Source organism: Cyprinus carpio, chromosome A18 (genome assembly GCF_018340385.1).
Source record: "Cyprinus carpio isolate SPL01 chromosome A18, ASM1834038v1, whole genome shotgun sequence".
In the NCBI taxonomy this organism is placed as follows: domain Eukaryota; kingdom Metazoa; phylum Chordata; class Actinopteri; order Cypriniformes; family Cyprinidae; genus Cyprinus; species Cyprinus carpio.
In genome coordinates this window covers 2749522-2773087 of record NC_056589.1, presented here as the reverse complement: position 1 = coordinate 2773087, position 23566 = coordinate 2749522, and the positions used below count along the sequence as shown (strand labels likewise).

Below are 23566 nucleotides of genomic sequence, written 5' to 3'. Positions count from 1 at the left end.
CTTACAATACTTAACTTTCATGAGATCAAGTTGCATGACCCACCATGAGAAATATTCTGGTGCACATGTATTCTTCCCAAAAATTTACTTGCCCTAATATATATGGTATCACACTAATTTAAAGATAGTAAAAGACATGCATAGCAATTGCTGAAATTAAACATTTATATTAGATAATATTTACTAAATTTAATAAAAATAAAAAAAATTAAAAAAAAAAAAAATTAATAAAAATAATAATAATAAAAATAATAATAATAATAATAATAATAATAATAATAATAATAACAACAACAACTTTTTTAACTCCATTGACTCTATTGACTGTATGGACTAGAAGAACAAAAATAAAAAAACAATATTTCTAAAATCATAATCTAAAAACAGAACTGGCCTTGTGAAAATTGATTTAACTGTTCTTTGTCCATGCAATAAAATTCAGGATGGGTCCAAAATATTGGTTGACCAATACATCGGCATCAGCCATCACAAAAATCAATATCGGTTGGCCACTAGTCCAAAACAACATTGGTCTCCATTGACTCTATTGACTGTATGGACTAGAAGAATAAAAAATAAAAAAATCAGATTCAGAACCAGAATCTTGCTAACCTTGTTACTAAGGCTTCAAAATGCACTGTCTCCCTCCTTTTGTCTCTCTCTGTCAATCCATGCACCCCAATCCACCACTGCTACCTCGTCACTGGCCTCATTCAGCATGACTTTCCTCCCCCTGTCCTTTCCATTCAACCAGAAGATATTTTTAAATCAATCCTCACTTGTACATTTTCACATAGTTCATAGCAGGGATCAGGGGACGGGGACAATACCGTATAGTGGAGCTTCACGAGCACTTTAAGTGAAAGTGTCATGCTGGAGAAGACAGGGGCAGCTCTCTGCACTGGGATTCATTTCTGATGGAGTGTCCCACTTCAGATTTACGTCGGCTACTCCAGCAGCCTCGAGTCATCTAGCAGTCAAGAGTCTGCCTCTCTCTTTATTTATAAGCATTCATTATTGCTAAAGCCATGCATGCATGTTCTGCGATTGGATTCGCACCGATGGTCTCCCACAGGAGATTGATTTTGGGAATATACTGGAACTTCATTACATCAGAGCATTTGAAAACACACTTCGGATGAAGAGCTGATCTAGATTTGTAAAATGGGAATTGGCCTAATTTTGCAATGCATGAGCTGGTTCGTGATTTTCTGAACTTTTACAGTAGTATCTGGGATCCCGTCGGGTGCTTTTCTGTCTAATGCGGTTCGACTGACAGATCCTTGTACATTTTCATGGAGAGCATGAACAGGAAATGTCAAAAAAAATAAAATAAATAAACATCAAGCTTTACATGAGATGTTTATTTTATGGTGTAACTTTACATGGCACAAATTGCTTTGATAATGTTCCACTTTAGTGCATTCATAGATCAAAGTTTCCCAGGGTACTGCTCTTTCATTTATGGTACTGATAATATAAAGAAAGCTTCAGGGCATGTTTGCAAGTGAAGGTGTGTAGTTTTAGAGGCCTCAGTGCTTCTTTTGAAGATTATAAACTTTTGGCTAACGCTCTTCAAGCAGGCAGGATCGCTCCAGGAGGTCAGCACGCTGGTTTATCTCCTGCTCTCTGTCATGAAATCTCTCATAAACACCCACCTCTATGACCGCCCTGTTGGACGGATCTCAAACTACTGTTTTTTCATTGAAATGCTCACAGAGTCCATTCCACAACTTTGTTTTTTAATATTTTATCTGTTGTTTGGTGGAGAACTAGCCTAGATCTTTCAATGTTTTGCCCAGATTATTATGTTTTAGACTATAGGCTAATTTTTGAGCCATTTACAACTCAAATGAGTTCTGGATCTCCTTGCTAACTTATTAAATTTCCTTTTTTTTATTTATTTAACAGTTTGTTTATTTTATAATTTTTTTTAAGAGAAAAGTTACACTTGTTCTCTAACAATTTTGTTGTTGTTGTTGTTCATATTGCTAAACATATTAAGTGTGTTCTAGGTTCTGGACTGTTCCCCTGTTCTTGCAGTTGATATATATATATATATATATATATATATATATATATATATATATATATATATATATATATATATATATATAAATATAATATTAAAGAAGTTTCTTAGGTGAATCTATTTTTATACATTTTAAAATATAATTTATTCCTGTGATGCAAAGCTGAATTTTTATCAGCCAATACTCCAGTCTTCAGTGTCACATGATCCTTGAGAAATCATTCTAATGTGCTGATTTATCATCAACACTGAAAACAGTTGTGCATGCTTAATTTTAATTTTAAATTTTTATTTATTTATTTATTGGAACTTTTTCAGGATTTGTTGATGAATAAAAAGTAAAAAAGATCCACATTTCTAAAAATGCATAACTCTTCTGTGGGACTTATTGAGTTTGATCTGTTGTATTTGATTACTGGTCTCTCTCAATAGAGTTTCAATTGGTATCAGTCTCCGTTGACAGTCGTCTGATATCAGTCGTTGGAATCAAGCAGTAAATGCAAAAGCGACACTGGATTCCTGACATGAACGGTACATAATTCAGCCGTCAAAATATACTAACCAAACCCAGCCTCAACACAGAGCCGCTTTCTGTTTTGTTCTTCGATTGTGTTCTCTTGCCTCTCTCTTTCTCTTTATTCTGTTGTGTAGGTCTTTCTATAATTTAATGCAAAATGAAAGGCCTGCTGAAGGCTTGTATCAAGGAGATGATACAAAAGATGCATCCGCACAGAAAGAGCGAGAGCAAAAGCGTGGAAGAGCTGTGACTCTAATGGAAATCAACTAAAGTATCAAACACTCCTCAAACACTACAACAAAAAAAATACAAAATTCACTCCGCAAACAAACCAAAGTAATAAAAACAATACTTAATTGAAAACAGACTGCAGATTTTTTTTCTCGTTCGAACAAACCACAGGAGTAACATTAATACTTGAGTTCGATGCTGAATGATTCTGTTTACCTCTCATGCGCAGAAGTTTGAGATTCATGGTGTGTTGCACAATAGATCAGAATCAGACAGCTGTGCACAAACATTAGGCACACGTGTTTAATTCTAAGAGAAAAATGGTTCGTTTAGGGGATATTTTGGGGCTGTTTTCATTCTTGACATGTTTGTGTACAGCAAGCATTTATTAAGAGTTTCTAGGTTTTTTTTGAAAGTTAAGATTGTTGTTGCAACTGTTCAAACCACTACTGTGAATCAGCTTCATCAAGAGTTATTAAAAATTAAACAGTTTTGATGCAGCGCACAGATGCAAATGACTCCGTGTTTATTTGTGCATTCAATTACAGACACAGAATGATCGGTTTAATTGTCTGATATTAACAGCAGTCATGTGTTTTATTTGCATAAACTGAATGCAATGCATTAAGTTGCTTTGGATTAAAATGTATTCATAAATGCAATTGCATTGTGGGCTCTGAAACCCATGTATAATATATTAGTGCACTCTGTTGCATGCAATAGGGAATTGCAGCATGCATTTGAGAGAACCTTTGATAGCTTTAACTCTATTAAGGAGAAATAAAACTAACTGTATCAGATAGATAGCCTTTGTGGAATGACCCTTTAGTGTTAATACTGTATTAATTGTACTGTTTTTTTTTTAAGACTTTTTAAGTTTACTGTATACAGTATATATATTGAATGACTTTCTTAATTCTACTCTTAAATATAAAAATATTTAGTGAGGCTTTAAAGTGATAGATTGCCCAAAAATGAAATGAAAATGAAAACTGGCATAATTTACACTTATTTCGTTACTAACTTGAATGACTTTCTTAATTCTATGAAACACAAAAGAGAATATTTTGAAAAAATGTTGGTAACCAAAATTTTTTGATGAGAACTGACTAAAACAAACAAACAAACAAACAAACAAACAAACAAATACAATTATCAAAATATTCACATTTATCAATATTTTTTCTTTGTGTCAGTGAAATGCTGACCAAATTAACATCTTTGGTGAAATGTCCCATCAAAACAAGATATTAGAAGCATTTTCCACTCCATTTTCTAAGCCAGTTTATTTTACTGATTATTTTATATGTGATTATTTGGTTAGTTGCACTTTGTTATCAGTATTAGTATCCCCCCCCCTCCTGTCCTTTCATTTCTGAGTTGCACCTTTTGAGAGCCGCTGATCTAGAGTGTCACTTTATTTCCAAAGAGCTCTGATAAAGAGCAAATCAGCGAGTCTGTTATGGAGCTCTCCTTGCGTTTGTTGACTTAATTAATGATTTAAAGAGTGATCTCTGAGGCGAGGCTGTTGTGTAAAAAGGTTTGGAGTGTTTGCATGTTTATTATAATGCACTGTGATTTAATCAGGGCTTTGCCCACAGTTACGTGGGCTTGTGATCGTGGTCAGATGTAATGTTGGGGAAGCAACTTTCAAACTGTACTTTTGAAACTGTTAATACAGTTTGGAATAGCAGCCACTCTCAGATTTCTTTCTCTCATCTATCACTCGCTCCTCCTCCCCGTCTCGCTTCATTTGTCTCTCTCAGGGGTTGCTGCTGTTGACCGGACAGCTGCTTCAGTGTCTCAGGTCACAAAGCCTGCGACCCCCTTCCCGGCTCTGGCCTTATTTCCATGTGAACCGTATCTCTGCCAAAGTGAGTACTGCTGGCACGCCAATCCAACATTCGCTTCGTTCAGGATTTGCCATTACAAGTGATAGAAAAGCAGGGCGAAATGGCTGACATCATAGATGATGGGTCTTTCCAGCACATTTGCATGCCCATTATTATAATAACCTCATTAACAGCAGATGAAGATTCAGAGGATTCAGATGACATAATGTGATATAGTATGAACTGGACCACTGAGAATAATGCAGAGTCAGACTTTTGACTCTTTGCATACAATCTTAAAAATAAAGGTGCTTCAAAAGGTTCTTCAAGCGACGCCATAGAAGAACCATTTTTGGTTCCACAAAGAACCATTCAGTCAAATGTTCTTTAAAGAACCATCTATTTCTAACCTTTTTTATAATCTGAAGAGCCTTATTTTATCACAAAGAACCTTTTGTGAAACAGAAAGGTTCTTCAGATGTTAAAGGGTCTTTATGGAACCATTTAGACAAAAAGGTTCTTCTTATGGCATTGCGATCGATTAATTCAGCTCTACAGAGACTATTTTATTGTTCAATGATTTGATTCCATTCACCTGGCAAATCTAGTTACTAGTTATTTCTGAAAAATCACCTTGTAAAACCTCTTGCTTCAGATGGTCTTCGTGGATGTGTTTTGTGTGTTTGTTCCATAAAAGCATTCTCTCTTTATGATATGCAATTGTACCAGCATTCCTCATTTGCAAATCGCTTTGGGTAAAAGCACTGAAATAAATAAATAAATGTAAATATCATGTCCTTAGAAGTTAGATTGTTAAAAACATAAATATCTGACACATGCTTGTTCTAAAAAAATGTCGACAGCAGGCCTGTTTGGAATGGAGAAGTGCACTGATGCCGTTCGCTCCTCTCGTACACTCGCTCAGGTTGCCAGATTGCACATATTTGGACGAGCGTTTCACTTTCGTCAGAATGGAAAGATTTTATATGAAGCAATTCCTTGATGTCATGCCTGAGAAGCTAAGCAATGTCATGAACAAGTGTGTACGTAGACGTATTGCGGTACGGTTTCGCTTCTCAGCTCAGTAGCTGCGTCTGATGAAAGCTTGACATTTTCTTAGATGTGGCTCATTTGCAATCTGCATATCTAAAGATGAGAAAGAAATCCAGGGACGTATGAAGGAAATATGAAAAAGATAATTTGTTCAAACGACCAGTAAAGCAACCAGTTCTATAACCGATCCATTCTAAGTTTCAATTACTCACTTTTGAATAGTATCTTGTTTAATTAACCCAATATTGCAATCTAAGCTTGTAGTGTGTCCTTCAAATGAAACGGTATGTTCTGGTCATTACTTTAATGTCATGCTTTGATGGCAATTCAATAACTCTGCAACATTAGACAACTGAATATAAGCCTACAAAGTTTTTATTCAAAGGTCATGAAGTCAGACGCTGGTAGAAATACCAAATTAAGTGATTTTTGAAGGTTTCTCGTCCCCTCAGCTCCAATCCCTGAGGTGCTCAAAGGCGATTCTTCTTCAGCTTTTGAATTTCAAGACTTACACAGCTGCAGTCAAGCAGTGCAGATTTGTCAATGTGACCCAGCAGTTCCCACTGGCTTTAATGAAAGCATATTTCCTTGCAAAAAAGAATAATAAAACCTCAATAGGGAATATTCAGATGCACAAAATTTCCTTCACTGCCTGTCACAGATTTCTCTGATGTAACATCTAAACGTCTGCTCTGCCTTTGGACAGACTGTACCTGTCTATCCTTGAACTGCTTCTTTACTAATGTGTGAAGACTAACGGTTGTTCTTATCTGTGTCATAAATGTATTTGTTGTAGAACTGATGCACGTTGATCGGATTGATAGGGTTAACAAAAGCAAACATGAGATAAAAATGCATAAAATGTCATTTTATCTTCTTCCTTGTTTCACAGGACTCCCTTCACAATGTAAGAGTAATGCTGTACCGGGTGCACTAACGAGCAAGTTTACTATGTCAGAAAAGCTGTGCATTTAGAGCTGGTTATGTGATGCAAGCATCAAAATGTATTACTTTATAAATTATGCACTGCATGGTAAAAGTCTTTTGAGGCTATATTATAGTATTGTGCAAGGAACCACACAAACATAACCCTTTATGAACCAATAATCTGCCCTGTAATCATAGTTTGTGTAAAAAGGTGTTAATTTAACCTGCAGTCAGTTGCATATATAGTTTTGCAGAAATGTTCAGTAGTTAAAGGCACATTTTTCCGATGACCCTAGGTTGCGTATTTTTGCTTATGTTGAGCTTTTTAACCAATCACAGACACGTCAGTCATGCACTTGGATGCAATGGTCAATCTGAGGTGTTTAAAACAATTTACCATGATTAACAACATCTGGTCCTTAATGAGCGAGTTATAAGCAATCTGATCTACACATCTGTGTTTCATGTTTGATTTCGGTCAGCGATGGCACGTGAAATTGAGTGCTGACAAAACATTACCTGACATTTAGATGCTTTAGAACCAAAGTGAAATGAACCTTTGGTCATTTGGAATTCTTTTGGATTTGTTACTTGTCGTGCCTCTAGCTTGCAGTGGAATCGGTGTAACAGCCAATATAGCGAGGTGTAAATGAGATATTTATCTGCAGTAGAGACAGCTATGTTGATTTAAAGGGGAGCTTTCGCGAGTCCAGAACTCAGTGAACTTGTGTTAAACTGCAGGGCTCAAACTGTGTAAACTTACAGTGACAGCTTCATTGGTTTTAATGGCTGGGAGCGCACTACTGTAGTAATGTCACCTTGCTCACTTTCTGGGCATAATTGGAATTGTGTTTTAATGCTGCTCAGAGGGTCAATGTGAAGGTACTGTTTAGATGCTGTCTTGATTTACTCATGTTTTAATGAGAGCTATCAAACAATATAAAATTGTAATCAGATTAATTACATGATATGGCAATTAATAATCAAAACAATTACAAATAATCACATATATCATTGTTTGTAGCTGAGCTCCCCTAAAAAAATAAAAATAATAATAATAAAAATTTAAAAATAAAAAATCATGAACATTAGTCTGCATTATTGAGGCAGATGAAGAATCACTGAATAGATTATATGATCAAAAATGCAGTAAAAGCAGTATAATTATTTAGCTATTTTCTATAGCTATTTTCTATTAGAATATATTTAAAATATAATTAATTCTTTGTGATCAAAGCTGAATTTTCAGCATCATTACTCCAGTCTTCAGAGTCACATGATCCCTCAGAAACCATTCTAATATATTTATTTTGCGACATGGCATTAATTTTGGAAGGCTTTATTTTTAATACATAATTAATAACACTAAATTAACATGTTACATTTACAGCCTTAATTTATATGTAAATTGTCTTATGTGAGCATAAGAGTGATTACAGTACCAAGGAAATTAATTGACAATTATGATTTTTATTCAAACATTCTTTCTAATTACACCCAATTTTCCCAGTTCACCCAGTACTTATCCATTTACTGTAGAAAACTGTGGGAGTTTACTCTGTTTGTGTTATTCCATTGTAATGAATGGTAATTTAGTCTCTCCTGAACATGGTAACTCCACCATTAGCACCAATGTATGCCAATTACACAGCTAGAACATACAGTGGCCAACACAAAAATTACCACTCTGTAATTTGAGACCACTTCGACTCTAAAACCGTGGAAAGCCTGTCATTTATCTCACACATTTGTCTCTCCAACTCTCAAGAGCTGATGAATGAAGAACAATCACCATTTCTCAACACTGGGCTCCACTCAGCAATAAGACAGAGTGTCTCTGCACTCCGTCAGTGTTTTTGTCTTGAAAATAATCAATTACCCTTAGCTGTGTACATATAGGAGAACTTGAAGTGCTTTGACAGTCATTTTGTCTTCATCTATATTGGTTCTCTCTCTCTCTCTCTCTCCCACAGACAGATTGGTGTATCGTAGCCAATGACTCAATGACTGCCGTGGAGCTCCTGTATCTGGCTCAGTAGTGTAGAGTCGTCCCACCCTGAAGAGAGGAGAAAATGGACATGCTGAAGGACTTGAGAATGCTGGGTCGGCCTCTCGGAAGGTCAGTGAAGTCCTGTTGTTTGGTGGTGACGCCACGCTGACATTCAGTCTTATTTACAGGTCTGAAACCAGACGGGCCTCTTGATGTTTGTGCTTTACCCGTGAGGGAAAGCAATGACAAATTTAGCTGCAGGCAGCAAGCCCAAGTGGCACACGCCAGTTGTACATTAGAGAAGATTTGTCTGGTCATATGACTCACTTTGGTTACATAATATAAATTAGATCAAGGAATATAAGCAGATTTGCTGGTATTTATATATTTATAGCATTTGACATCACTTATGGGACAGTCAGGACATTTTGGCAAAGATTTGTGTTAATATGTGCAGATGATGTTGCAAGATAATGGCCGACATAATGACTGGTGTCTTTGTCAGGAACTTTGTTCAGTTTTTTTATTGAATTATTTTTATTTATTTATTTATTTATTTGTTTGTTTGTTTGTTTGTTTAACACCAAATATTCAACAAGTTAATTTTGTGAGGCTTGCCCTGAAGATGATCTAAAAGGTGGTGTTAGTGATGATTGAGCCAGATTGCATGATTAATCAAAATAAAAATATTTATATATATGAGCTGTGTGTTTCAGAGTGAAACATGGCCCTGGGTTCTTTTACACTCGACCAATTCAATATCCATCTGTTTTTCAGCATCTCAGAGCGACTCTGAATCTTTTTCTGTCAAAATAAAATTTGATGGTTTAACTTTTGAAAATTAAGAAATGAACACAGACATAAATGTTAGTGTTTAATTTTACAGTTGTAATTTAAGAAATTATTATTATTATTTATTTTACCGTGAAATACTTTAATAGTAATATTTGCACAGTAGTGTACGTGGACAATTGAACATTGGACACTACACCTACATGAGCTTGTTGAGCTTCTCAATTCAAAACCATCAGCTTTAACAGCTTACACTCTTCTGGGAAGAGTTTCCACTAGATCACTGCTGTTGAGGTTTGCTCCATTCAAATATAAGGCGTCTTTGAGGTCAGGCATGATGTTGGGTGTTGGGCTTAGACTCACAGTCGGCACTCAGATTCATCCTGAAGCTTCTCAGTGTGGTTTCAATCTGGGCTTTATGCAGGCCAGTCAAGCTCTTCTAACCTAGACTCAGCAAAACATTTCTTTATGGTCCTCGCTTTATGCACCGGTGCATTATTATGCTGGAAACAGAACAGAGTCTCAATTCTACAAAAATCACTTGCCTACTATGATTTCATGGCTGTTCACTTCATTTTAAGCAGCGGTTTGTTATGGGTATAACAGAATAAGTCATATTTGTTAATTAGAAGGTGACCACATACTTCAATGGTGTTCAGTACAGCTGAAATTCAGCTAGAAAACTAAATTTAAGTAATGTGTAATGAGATGAAACGGTATGAAAATTTCATATCATGATTATAGTCACCAAAATGATCAGGGTTATCAGTATTACCATGGTATTATAAAAATGTGCTGGAAATGTTCAAAAGGTATTCATATACACACAATAGTTTCACTAAGAAACAACAAATAAAATTAGCAGCTCAATGCACTGTTTGTTTGCATGAAATTCAAAATAATAACATTTTAAAATGATGGCAGATTTTTAAACTACATGCTAATATAAAGTTTTGACAAAGAAAAAAAAAAGATATATATAAAATGATAAACCTCACATTTTTTTTTTAAGAAAAAGGATGTCAAAACGATAAATTATAGGCGTAATTCTACATTATTATCCGAAGTGTTGAGATTTTGTAGACTGCACATTAGCTTGTTTTCCATCAACAATTTGGTCCAATTTTGCATTAGTCTGAACAAAAACAGCAGACAGGCTGAATTAAAATGTAAATCCACTGTCTGCCAGCAGGTGGTGCTTATGGAACAGCAGAAATTGAGCTGTTTCCATGGTAATCAATGTGAATAAAGCAACTGTGCTTATAAATACAACTTTATTAGGCATTACATAGAGGGAAGATGAGAAGTAAATGCAATTTCTGGGAATTTTTCAAATCATATAAAGTTTTAATGTGAAAATTCAAATATGAAACTGTAATATTAACCATCTGGACGTTTTTATCAGAGTTTACCGTCAAACTGGTGATGGTTTCATCCCCATGAGAAACCTAGAATCTCTCAGACGTCCATAAACGATCACTCTCAATGGGAAGATGGGAAGTCTCAAATGTGCTGTCATTGACTGAAATTATCTGGTCTCGTTTTGCTCAGTCTGGTTCTTGTATCTGAGCAGAGTTTAGTCTCGGTGGTAGGGGACGTTTTTTAAAAGTGCTAAATGGCCATACCGCAGGGAAGCCTGTGACCCTTTGACTCTCCGGTGAATCTGCGGTGGCTCAAATCGATTTGACGTAACAGAGAGAAAACCGTGCTGTCTGAATTTGGATTCCCTAGAGATCCTCCTTCACAAAGGGACAATGATCTTGAACCCTGGAAGTGAGATTATTTGTGTAAAGTGTAAATGTATCCGGACTTTTATGTAGATATTGGGTCTTGGATCAGATCGGCTTGAAAAATGGCACAAACAGATGTTCGGTGGGTGGAATTTGGCCTCATTTTCAGTATTTGTAAAGCAAATCAGGAACAATTGAATGTGTTTTTGCTGATGTGGAATAAACATTTTCACAGCCTCGTAATCAAAACATTGGGGTTATGACTGACACCCCATCTCATTATCAATGGAAAATCATTCTGTTGCCGGGAGACAAATGTGTGTGTGCGTGTTTGTATCATCTATCCTTCCATCAATCCAGGTATTTTGTTTGTAAAAAACTTTACTTTTTTATTTTTTGTACTTTTAATTTTTATTTTTAAAATAATTAAACTTTTTAGTTTATTTTATTTAATAATTGTACTTATTATTATTATTATTATTATTTATTTAGGTTTTTTAAATATTATTTAGCTTTTTGGTTGTTGTTGATGTCACACTCACCATACGATAATGGCAGTGCTATATACAGTATATATACACTTACCTGCCACTTCATTAGGTACACCTGTTCAATTGCTTGGTAACACAAATTGCTAATCAGCCAATCACATGGCAGCAATTCAATGCATTTAGGCATCTAGATGTGCTGAAGACGACTTGCTGAAGTTCAAACTGAGCATCAGAATGGGGAAGAAAGGGGATTTAAGTGACTTTGAACGTGGAATGGTTGTTGGTCTGGGTATTTCAAAAACTGCTGATCTACTGGGATTTTCACGCACAACCATCTCTAGAGTTTACAGAGAATGGTCCGAAAAAGAGAAAATATCCGGTGAGCGACAGTTGTGTGGATGAAAATGCCTTGCTGAGGTCAGAGGTCAGAGGAGAATGGGCAGACTGGTTAGAGATGATAGAAAGGCAACAGTAACTCAAATAACCACTCGTTACAACCAAGGTATACAGAATACCATCTCTGAACGCACAACATGTCAAACCCTGAAGCAGATGGGCTACAGCAGCAGAACACCACACCGGCTGCCGATCCTGTCAGCTAAGAACAGGAAACGGAGGCTACAATTCACACAAGCTCACCAAAATTGTACAATAGAAGATTGGAATAACGTTGCCTGGTCTGATGAGTCTAGATTTCTGCTGCGGCATTCAGATGGTAGCAATGGTGATTAAATCTGAATTTTCAGAATCATTACTCCAGTCTTCAGTGCCACATGATTCTTCAGAAATCATTCTAATATGCTGATTTGCTGCTCAAGAAACATTTGTGATTATTATCAATGTTGAAACCAGTAAACATAAACAACATTTTATCAAAAAAACACAACCTTACAAAATAAAATTAAAAAAAAAAACAAAAAACACGTTGCACCCATAGCCGGGTCGCCTTCTATGTGAACGCAAACACGTCCTGGGATTGATTCCGGGATTGATCCCGGGTCGGGAACCTAGTAACATTGCAGGGTTCAGTCCCGGAACGAGCGCTGTGTGAACAAAAGCCAGAACAAATGGCATAGAGTGTGTGTCGTAGTGATGATGCACGTTATCGCGTGACTCTTTTAGCGTGTTTTGAAGGCAGATCAACGTTCGCGATTAAACAAATATGTGCAAACTATAACGAAGCAGAGATCAGTTAGTTCCTCACTAATCTGCGTTGAAGCTGAGATTGTTCACCAGCTTCAGTGAAAGTTAACGTGCCTAGCGTTTTCGACTCGTACATTACCTGATATCACGTGTCTTCACGGGACCTTTACGGGTTGTGTGTGAACGCACGCACATATTCCGGGTAATCACTGGCAGTGTGAAAGTGCAAAATCTAGCGACCCGGGAACAATTGCCAGGACACATTACCCGTGTATTTTCCAGAATCGCAGTGTGAAAGGGACTTATATTAAAGCTGACACATGTAAGTAGTTAAAGACACTGATATGAGTTGGTTGTGTGTTTGGGCTGTAAGAGGCAGTTCTGGACCAGACTCGTGGTGGCAGGAGGATGCTAACGCTTCGGTCAGTTGGGCAGATGGCATTTGGCAGCTTTGTCTATGGCTGGATGCCCTCATTGATGACCAGCAGGTTCTTCAGGGCATCCAGAAGTGCCAGCTGTGTGCAGGAGAGCAAGGATGGTGACAGACACCGTCGAGGCGCAGCGGTCATTAGGAATTGGACAAACAAAGATAAATGCATTCAGATTGGATCCTAATGGAATCCCGTCGCGCTCTCATTGTGATGGCCCGTGCATATGCGTTTCTGTCTCTGCCTCTTCTTGTGGCATCTCTCTTTATCCATCGTCTCTTTTACCTCCGCCAGTGGCAACAGACTCCATTTACATTGGCTTATTGCGACCTTCCACCCCAGCTCCCACTCTTTTGCTCTCTCTCTCACCCTGTTTTGAAATTCATTTATGCAGTTGTGAGGAATGGGGATCGAGCTGGCAGGGCAGCCTCAGTTACTGAGGAAGAAGGATAATTTGATGAATTAGCTGTTAGTGTCTGGGAAAGCAAGATAGCCTCTGTGTGTCTTCAGGGCTTCTAGACAGAGACCACAGTCATTCTTTTCATGCATCCAGCACCATGAAGACTGGTGTTTGGTTCGTTGTATGTTACAATTATGGCTTTGGGTGATTAAAAACCGAGCACATGCTCACAGAGTTTCTCTAGTCTCGCCTCAGTGGGAAATGGACCTCATAATGCCTTCATAAAATCTCTTTTATGTTTTTGTTTTTTTCCTCAGCTGTACATATTGCATAATAAAAATGATGCATGCTTGGAATGGGGATTTCACATTGTTGGGTTTATGATGGATGCTTTATCACTGACAACAGTGACCACTTGGCTTTTTTAAGTGAGGAAAAAAAAAAATATACAATTTTTTTAATTATAAAAAACAATAAAGTTTGTTTTGCAGCCGTAGTCTGTTATGTGTTTGTGTCAGAGTGCTTTCATGTTCAGCACCACATTTATTGAACGTTCAAAATCAAGAGAATTGCAACAACAGTCAAATCTTTGAAATCTTTTTATCCACTGTGAGGTTTTTACTCTATTTTGAAGATGTGAAGCATGTGTTGTGGAATTGTACGTGAAAGTAATAAAGAAATGGTAAAGTACTACTACTAATTCCAATACATTCTACATTTTGGGATTAAAGTATGTTAAGTAATAGTTTGAGGATTTATTTAGTAAGTATAACAAAATAAAAATATGAATTTGATAGTGTACAAACATGGTTTTGCTTGTTTGTTTGTTTGTTTTTTCTTTGTGTTAGTCTCTGTCTTTCCCATACAAATAAATGTATAAATAAATAAACGATGATAATAATAATAATACTACTAATAATAATAATAATATATGACACATATTGCTTGATATCAGTTGCCATATGTGTTACCTATAAGGCAGTATCTAATTTTCAAAAACATTCTCTAGACATTCTCATTTGTACAGGCTAGATATGCATGCTGATAAATGCAGATCTATATGAATTTGACATCAATATGACAAAATATTTTAGAAATGTGACCCTGGACCACGAAAGCAGTCTTAAGTCGCTGGGGTATATTTGTAGCAATAGCCAAAAATAAACTGTATGGGTCAAAATTATTGATTTTTCTTTTATGGCAAAAAATCATTAGGATATTAAGTAAAGATCATGTTCCATGAAGATTTTGTAAATTCCCTTCCGTAAATATATCAAAACTTTGCTCATTTGGACAACTTTAAAGACATTTTATCATTATTAAAACATTTCTACCCTAAAATTCCAGATTTTAAATTGTTGTATCTCGAACAAATAGTGTCCTATCCTAACAAACCATACATCAATGGAAAGCGTAATTATTCAGATTTCAGATTATGTGTAAATCTCAATTTTGAAAAATTGACTCTTAAGACTAGTTTTGTTGTCCAGGGTCACATATGGAAATGTAATTTATATATATACATATATTGCATTTGTGCATGGGTTTGCCTGTACAGCACCGCCTTCACTGACTGGATTCAACATCGAGGGAACTGCAGTCAATGCTTTGATCTGTCACAAACATGGCTGCAGATTCATTATAGACAATTGTCGGTTCAGTCCAATTCCTCTTTATTGTTCTCTGACCTTTATGTGTGTAATGAGACTGGACACGTGGGTGTGCATATTAAGCCTCCCCAATATCAGAGGCTGTTTTATACCCCTCCATCCAATTCCTTGTTTCTTATTTCTTAATGCATGTTATTGGTCAGCGTCTCTCTCCTGAACACTAATGGGCGACTCCTTTGGATAATAGTCACATGCATGTGTCCTCCCGGGCGCCATCAAAGATCATTGCAGCCAGGGGAATAATGGAGGCTTGCTCTATTCCAGCTGTTAGGGAGTTTTTAAGAGTCTACGAAACCAGTGGGAACAATTACTAAATCTCAACATGCAGCGTTAATAGTGTTGGGCTTTACATAATGTGATGTTTCCCCAGAGTTTGGTTTGAAAATGTCCGCAGGCATGATGGCGTCCACAGGATTTGTTCAAATACTTTCTTCTCTCACAATTTAACATGTAGAGAGAACCATAAGTAAGACTTTTGTAGTTATTCCCCTAAAAAGTGTACACATTAGGGCTCTGTGTTATTTCCGTTGCACTGGCAACATTGGCTCAACCAATGCCGTGAGTTTGGGGCGGGGCTATTTGTTTGGCTGACCACCTGTTTGGGAAACCTGTTTGAAAACAGTCATTTAAGTTTATTGCATTTCTTTTAGTTGATGCTTTGTGGAGTAAATTGGCTTCCCTTTTAAAGTGATTTTACTAATGATGTGTGTTTAAGTGGACCAGGCACTTGTTTACCAGTGTTTACCAATTTAAGGACGATTAACGATCTTGAGCAGCTGCAGATGAAACAGTGGAATATTGACTTTGAGAGGTTTTCTTATGCTGACTGATTTGGCCATTTGCTGTGAACACATTTCTGTATATAGTTTGCTCTCTCTCTCTCTCTCTCTCTCTCTCTCTCTCTCTCTGTCTCTCTCTATCTATCTCTCTCTCTATCCTGATGCTTTGTTTTCAAATACATCATCCAGTTTGTTTGGTTCTGGGAGCACTGGGCTGTTTATTAAAAGAAGTGCAGAATGTTTTCCTACCATTCATATTCTCTTCCCCTTGCTTTTCTATCATTTTCACCCTCATCTATTTTCTTCTGTTACAGCATCAGGGAAAACATTCATATTTGTGATGTCTTTTTATCCACTGTGAGTGTTTTTCTCCTCTTTATATATATATATATATGTATATATATATTAAGATATGAAGTGTGTTGTGAAATGAGATGTGAAATTAATAAAGTAGTAGTAAAGACATAAAAAAAAATCACTTTTTTCACAAATTTTAGCAATAAAGTATGTGAACTGAGGATTTATAAAAAAAAATCTAAATTACATAAAATTATAAAAATCTGAATTTGATATTGTACATTCAAGGGGCTTGATGGTTGTTAATTTGTTTGTTTGTTCTTGCTTTTATTTATTTATTTCAGAATCACAGATGAACTGGACAACCAGTGACCATCATTTATTTGTTTGTTCCATTGTTCGTTCATCCATGCCTGCATTCATTCATTCATTTATGCAGGCATTTTTTTTTATTCATTTTTTTTTTTAAGATAACGATTGAACTTAACAGCATGTGAATGCATTTTCATTATAAAGAGAAAAGTAATGAGTTTTGAGCAATTTGATGGGAAGTTTCATTAAAATCCACCTGGACAAACAGCTCCGTATGAACAGACACATCTCAATATCTTTTTTCAAACTAGCAGATTTTAAACGCTATATCTGAAGATGTATATGCTTCGAAAACACTGTGTTTGTGTGTCTGGCGGGGTTCAACCCCTTAATGAAGAACTTGTGTTACACATATTGCATTTGAATAAGAATATCATGCCCATATGTTTAGAAAAAAAGTTGAAGCTTACGCTGTAAGACTAAAGAAAGAGAAGGACAGAGAAACGGATTGAGGGGGGAAGAACAGAAGCGATTGCTCTCAGCTCCCAGACACCTCAGCCATCTGCTCCTCGATGGTCCTGCTGGTGGATCCTCCTCAGCCTGCATTCACACTCGCCAGCTTCTGATTGGCCATTGCTGCAGGATGACACCGTGATGTCACGGAATCTTGTGATGAGAGTAGCTGAGCCTCACCATGACAACAACCCTAAAAATCACAATTGACAGGATTGAGTAGGAGGACTCCTCACTGTTCAGCGCTCCAGTCTGACAGTACAGTCTGACAGACATCTCGCTTTATACACTCGTTTGATTGTGATTTGTGTTTCTGTACCATCTGACACATATACCACATAAAAAAAAGCAAATTTGATAATCGGTTATGCAAACTTACAGTAAAACACTGTGGGAGAAGTCATCTATCTATCTATCTATCTATCTATCTATCTATCTATCTATCTATCTATCTATCTATCTATCTATCTAAATCTATCTATCTATCTATCTATCTGTCTGTCTGTCTGTCTGTCTGTCTGTCTGTCTCTCTCTCTCTCTACAGTGTGTATGTGTTTGTTTGTGTGTGTGTGTCTGTGTGTTAATATCTAAGACAAATCTAATATACAGGTGCATCTCAATAAATTAGAATGTCGTGGAAAAGTTTATTTCAGTAATTCAACTCAAATTGTGAAAAACTTGTATTAAATAAATTCAGTGCACACAGACTGAAGTAGTTTAAGTCTTTGGTTCTTTTAATTGTGATGATTTTGGCTCACTTTTAACAAAAACCCACCAATTAACTATCTCAACAAATTATAATATGGTGACATGGCAGTCAGCAAATCAACTCAAAACACCTGCAAAGGTTTCCTGAGCCTTCAGAATGGTCTCTCCGTTTGGATCACTAGGCTACACAATCATGGGGAAGACTGCTGATCTGACGGTTGTCCAGAAGACAATCACTGACACCCTTCACAAGGAGAGTAAGACACAAACATTCATTGCAAAATAAGCTGGCTGTTCACAGAGTGCTGTATCCAAGCATTTTAACAGAAAGTTGAGTGGAAGGAAAAAGTGTGAAAGAAAAAGATGCCCAACCAACCGAGAAGAACCACAGCCTTATGAGGATTGTCAAGCAAATAGATTCAAGAATTTGAGTGAACTTCACAAGGAATGGACTGAGGCTGGGGTCAAGGCATCAAGAGGCACCACACACAGACGTGTCGAGGAATTTGGCTACAGTTGTCATATTCCTCTTGTTAAACCACTCCTGAGGAGTCTTACCTGGGCTAAGGAGAAGAAGAACTGGACTGTTGCCCAGTGGTCCAAAGTCCTCTTTTCAGATGAGAGCAAGTTTTGTATTTCATTTGGAAACCAAGGTCCTAGAGTCTGGAGGAAGGGTGGAGAAGCTCATAGCCCAAGTTGCTTGAAGTCCAGTGTTAAGTTTCCACAGTCTGTGATGATTTGGGGTGCAATGTCATCTGCTGGTGTTGGTCCATTGTGTTTTTTGAAAACCAAAGTCACTGCACCCATTTACCAAGACATTTTGGAGCACATTATGCTACCTTCTACTGACCAGCTTTTTGAAGATGCTGATTTCATTTTCCAGCAGGATTTGGCACCTGCTCACACTGCAAAAAGCACAAAAAGTTGGTTTAAATGACCATGGTGTCGGTGTGCTTGACTGGCCAGCAAACTCACCAGACCTGAACCCCAGAGAGAATCTATGAGGTATTGTCAAGAGCATTTTTTTTTTTTTTTTTGGTAACAAAGTAATAAAATTTGACAAAACACATAAATTAATTATAAATTAATATAAATCTAACAAAAACTAAATGGAAAACCTGAAGTATAGTAAATAAAGATAAATTAAAATATTAATACAATTATACTTAAATAATTGTTTATATTATTCTAAAACAATTATTCTAAAATAATTGAAATTTTATTTTTAAGGTGTAATATATCTGGTTATATAATAAACACCTTATGCAAAATAATAATAATGCTGATTATGATGATAATGTCATGAATTTGATGAGCTCTTGTCATTGTTCAAGCTTTACCTTCCCTCTAATAGCCTCAGCCTGAGTCTCTAACTGCATGCGTTTTATTTTTTGGCCATGGTTGTGTTAGATGAGAGAGCAAAGAAAGAGACAGCTTCTCAAAGAATGTGTGTGTGTGAGTGTCTGTGTGTTTAAAGCAACCTCGCTGTAATCATTCAGGTGTGGTGAGAGCCGAATGCGCACAGCTGCAGTCCTACAAGCAGCCTGTCAAGCCAACAGAGTTTCAGATCCTCCTTCTAATCAGAGCACTAGCGCTGACTGTGTGCTATTCCGCTCTTTTCCCTCTCCGACATTATTCCCGACACACAAATGCGTGCATGTAGCGCTGTTATGAATCCAATGAGCTGCTGAGTCAGAGAAAATGGGTAAAAGACAATGGAAAAATATGCATGTAGGTGTTAAGTACGTTTGGCACAATGCATGCTCTGTCTTAAGTGCTGTAGTAGCGCAGAGGTGTCTGTAGTTTATTGGCTCTCAGAGAGCTTGAGGGTAGCCAAGGGACATCATGTTTACCCAACTGCATTATCCAACAACACTGAACTTATTCTTGTATTTCTGAGGGCATCCTTTCCTCTCCTCCCTGCCACAGCTAGGTGGTGTGTGCATGTGCATCTGTGTTAGACACAGAGAGAGAGAGAGAGAGAGAGAGAGAGAGAGAGAGAGAGTATCTCTTGGAGCTGGAGGGCCCATCTGTTTAAACACTGCAGAGAGCTAGTGAGAATCTCTCCCACAATCCCCTCTGCCTGGACGGGGAAGAGGATGTATAGACAGATGCTCTCATCCACAAACCCCCGCAGTCCTAAAGCCTGAGGTTCTCCGGCTGCTTCATACAGCTCATATGTATTATGGTAAATGTTCTGATGTTCAGACTCTCTGTAAACCTTTGTAGCTAACAGTGAAGATCAGCAGTTCAATGGACACCACAATCCTGCAGTTTATTAATGTGTGATAATTAGATGTTTAGATATTATTTGTCCGGCCATAGAAGAACTTATGCAACGGTCTGTGGGTGTGATGTCTGAGGCTGAGAGTATTGGCTGATGAATGTCTAGATATTAGATAATAAGAGATGAATGAGTAGGTTTTTTTTTTTTTTTTTTTTTTTTTTTTTATCTTATAACTTCATTATGTTGACTTAGGTTGAGGTTGGTAATTTATTTTTTTTTTTTTAGGGATGCATTATCGGCTTATATTAATTTGAGGTAATTAGATTATTTTTATTTTTTTTACCTCATAACTTCATTATGTTGACTTAGGTTGAAGTAGGTCATTTTGCATTATTTTGAAGAGGCATATATTGGTACCATATCAGTTATTGGCTGATTTAAATTTTTAGGTAGTTAGATGTTTTTATATTAGAAAATTTTATTAGCTGATTGAAATAATTTATTATTTCACATTATTTAACATATAAAACAACAAATTTTAGTCTTTAGTTTTTGTGATAATTTAGATGAAATAGTGTAGAACTTTAATTTCTGCAATTTGTCAGTTATTGACCATAATGTAAAAATGATCAGATTATAGTATCGACTGGATTTTTAATATGAGTGCATCCCACATTACATTTAATTAAATGTAAGGACTAATCACTGGACTACATTAAATGGTTTAAAAGGGGGGTTTATACTGACAAACTGTCTGCAGGTTGTTTACTTTTAATGAAAAATGTCTAGTTTCCAGTATTGCGTCAGAAGGAGCGAGTGTGCCAATCATAACTCAGTGAAATACTAACAGGTGTTTCTGGCCGTCCATATTTTTCTATAAACTCAAACAAGTTCTGTGATACATAATCCTCATTCACTCTGCCTAAACACATCAGAAACCCCAAGCCAGCCACAAGCTAACCAGTGCCTATCGATGTTCTCATTAGCTGCTTAACAGCCCTCCTCTCCTGCTATCATTCAGAGAACACACAAGAACACCAGACACCATCTTCATTCTCGCCTTCCCTGTTTCCTGAGCAGATGTGAATTTACACCTTGCTCCCAGTTGGATCCCTGGGCTCCTTCCTCTCCTCCGGGGCTCTGATAACGTCCCACATCATCAGATGTATGTGGGTCATGACTCTGCTGTCTGTGACATGGTTAAAGCTGGACTCAAACTCCTGACAGACTGAGGCCCCAACTGGGCTGAATTTAGGACAGATCCCTTAGTATTCATCTACCGCTAAGGGTTTAGTCCTGATGTCCCACTGAGGGATGAGTCCTCATCTACGGCTAAGTGTTGAGAACCGCTTTCCTGCTGCTGGTTTAAAGCCCTTCTGCTGCTATATATATTCCAGCAATAATAATATTCTGCATTTTGTTTTCAAATGCAAAACTCTTTAGGTTGAACTGTTTCATCCTTAACGTCTTTTTATGATTGATATATGATCAGTTTATTAAAACAAATATGCATTTGTTTTGTTTGGCAGTGCCAGGACTTTAAACTACCCGCTGACAAAAGTTTGAGGCACCTACAAAATCAATGAAGAGAATTAAAAAGTTTTAAACAGTGTCTTAAACACACTGATAAAGAATCATGTTCTCACTAAGATTTAATAAATTAACAACCTTTTTAGGAAGTGTAGCATGAAAGAAGGACATGAAGGAAAATATTGATCCTTTGCAGTTCCACCATTTTTCAAGTGGTGAGACAGTGACTGAAAGTACAGAGAGAGAGGGATTGGAGGAGCTGGTTTATCAGATGGAATGATGCCAGCAGTATAGCGGCAGACAACATCTGATCAAATCTCATATAAATGGGCTGTTGTTCGTCAGTCTCTTCCCTCTTTCTATTTATTTCTCACTTACAGTCTTGCAATTTTCCCATTCGGTCGCATCCTTGTTATGTGTAGACGTGGGCTATTTTTGAATGGAGGTGATGATGTTGAGGTGTCAGCGTGGTTTGATAACACTTACATGAGCTGAACTGCATTTCCTCTTCACTTCAGTTCTCAAGGTTTTGAGGTTTCTCCAGGTTCATTGACCAGCTGAAGGATTTTCTAGGCATAAGAGCACATGGTCTCTCATCTCTTCTGTATTCCTGCAGTAGCGCACTCACTATTTTTATTTTATTTTTTATTTTTTTTTATTTTTTTTTGGGGGGGGGTGGGGAACAAAACAAACATATTTCATGAATATACTAACTTTGACAGCCCTAAAATGCAAAATGCAAAAGCTTTTTTTTTTTTTGAAAGTGCCCCTATTTTGCCATTTCAAATATAGCCTTTCATGCAATGTGTAATGTAGCTTTATGTGAAGCCAAAGGTGTACTATAAATAAAGTTATTGTCTCCCAAAAGAAAGAATCGATTATGAACAGCCTAAACGAGTCATCAGTAATTCGAATCCCACTTCCTTGACAGCTCCACATCACGAAGTAACACACTGAAAAAAATTCAGTGGAGCCAGCTGGTCAAATAAACTGGCAAATGTGCACTGAAAAAAAAAAAAGTTTCATTCATCCAAATAAACAAAAATTAGGGTAATGATTCACATCTATATTATAACTTGAGCCAATGGAAAAAAAAAAAAAATAAATAATAATAATAATAATTGCCCTAAGAGCAAGTGATATATTTTTTTATTGGCTCAAGTTAAATGTGAATCATTACCCTATTTTATTTTTATTATTTTTTAATTGGATGAATGAAAAAAAAAATCAGTGCACATTTGCCAGTTTATTTGGACAGCTGGCTCCACTGAATCACAGCCTGCAAGTATGGTAAATAATAGATGTTTATATTTTCTATCCAGCATTCAAAATACGGCAATAGGCGTTTCGTTTCTGACAAGACTGGGTCTTCTGACCAATCAGAGCAGAGTACCCTCAAGTAAAGGAGTGCTTTAGAGAGAATCTCAGAACTGCTTCTAACGAATTGTTTGAGAATCGTTGGAAAATGAGGTGATATTACGTGCATATTTTGAGAAAACAAAAGCTTTTTATTTTGTCCTTGCATGCATTCAAACCTGTTGTAGGAGACTCCCAAAACAACATCAGGAACCTTAAAAATTGCATAATAGTAGCACTTTAATGCTCCCCTTGTGGATCATAGAAATTATGTTTCCATCCCCACACACTGCACTATCTGGTCATTTTCAGCCCAATTTGAATGAAGCTCTCATCTGAAACAGCTCTCATCCAGGGTGTATGAAGAGTCGTTGTTTGTAAACTGCAGTTTTATCTACAATAAATTGCTTGTTCAATTAGCTAAAACAAAACATCTCCATCACATTTCTAGATATCTTAATGTGGTTTGATTTCAGATTTAATTGCACAGTGAATCCAGGTTTTAAGGTGCATCTATCTCCGCTGTATTTACTGATGTACTCAGCTGTCTCTCTGCCGCTGTGTTCATCCAACTTTAAGAGGAAATGCATCGGTGTGATGTATAACCT

The 23566-nt window shown here is 36.8% G+C and overlaps 1 protein-coding gene across 1 annotated transcript in view; it reads left to right on the top strand.

Annotated features, from left to right (window-relative positions):
• The window catches only part of LOC109056877 (leucine-rich repeat and fibronectin type III domain-containing protein 1-like protein), a 140051-nt gene that overhangs the window by 71022 nt on the left and 45463 nt on the right, over positions 1 to 23566 (top strand). The window contains exon 2 of the mRNA XM_042774768.1: positions 8566 to 8711. Coding sequence (XP_042630702.1) covers positions 8665 to 8711 — 47 coding nt within the window. The 5' untranslated portion in view covers positions 8566 to 8664. The remainder of the gene's footprint in view (positions 1 to 8565; positions 8712 to 23566) is intronic.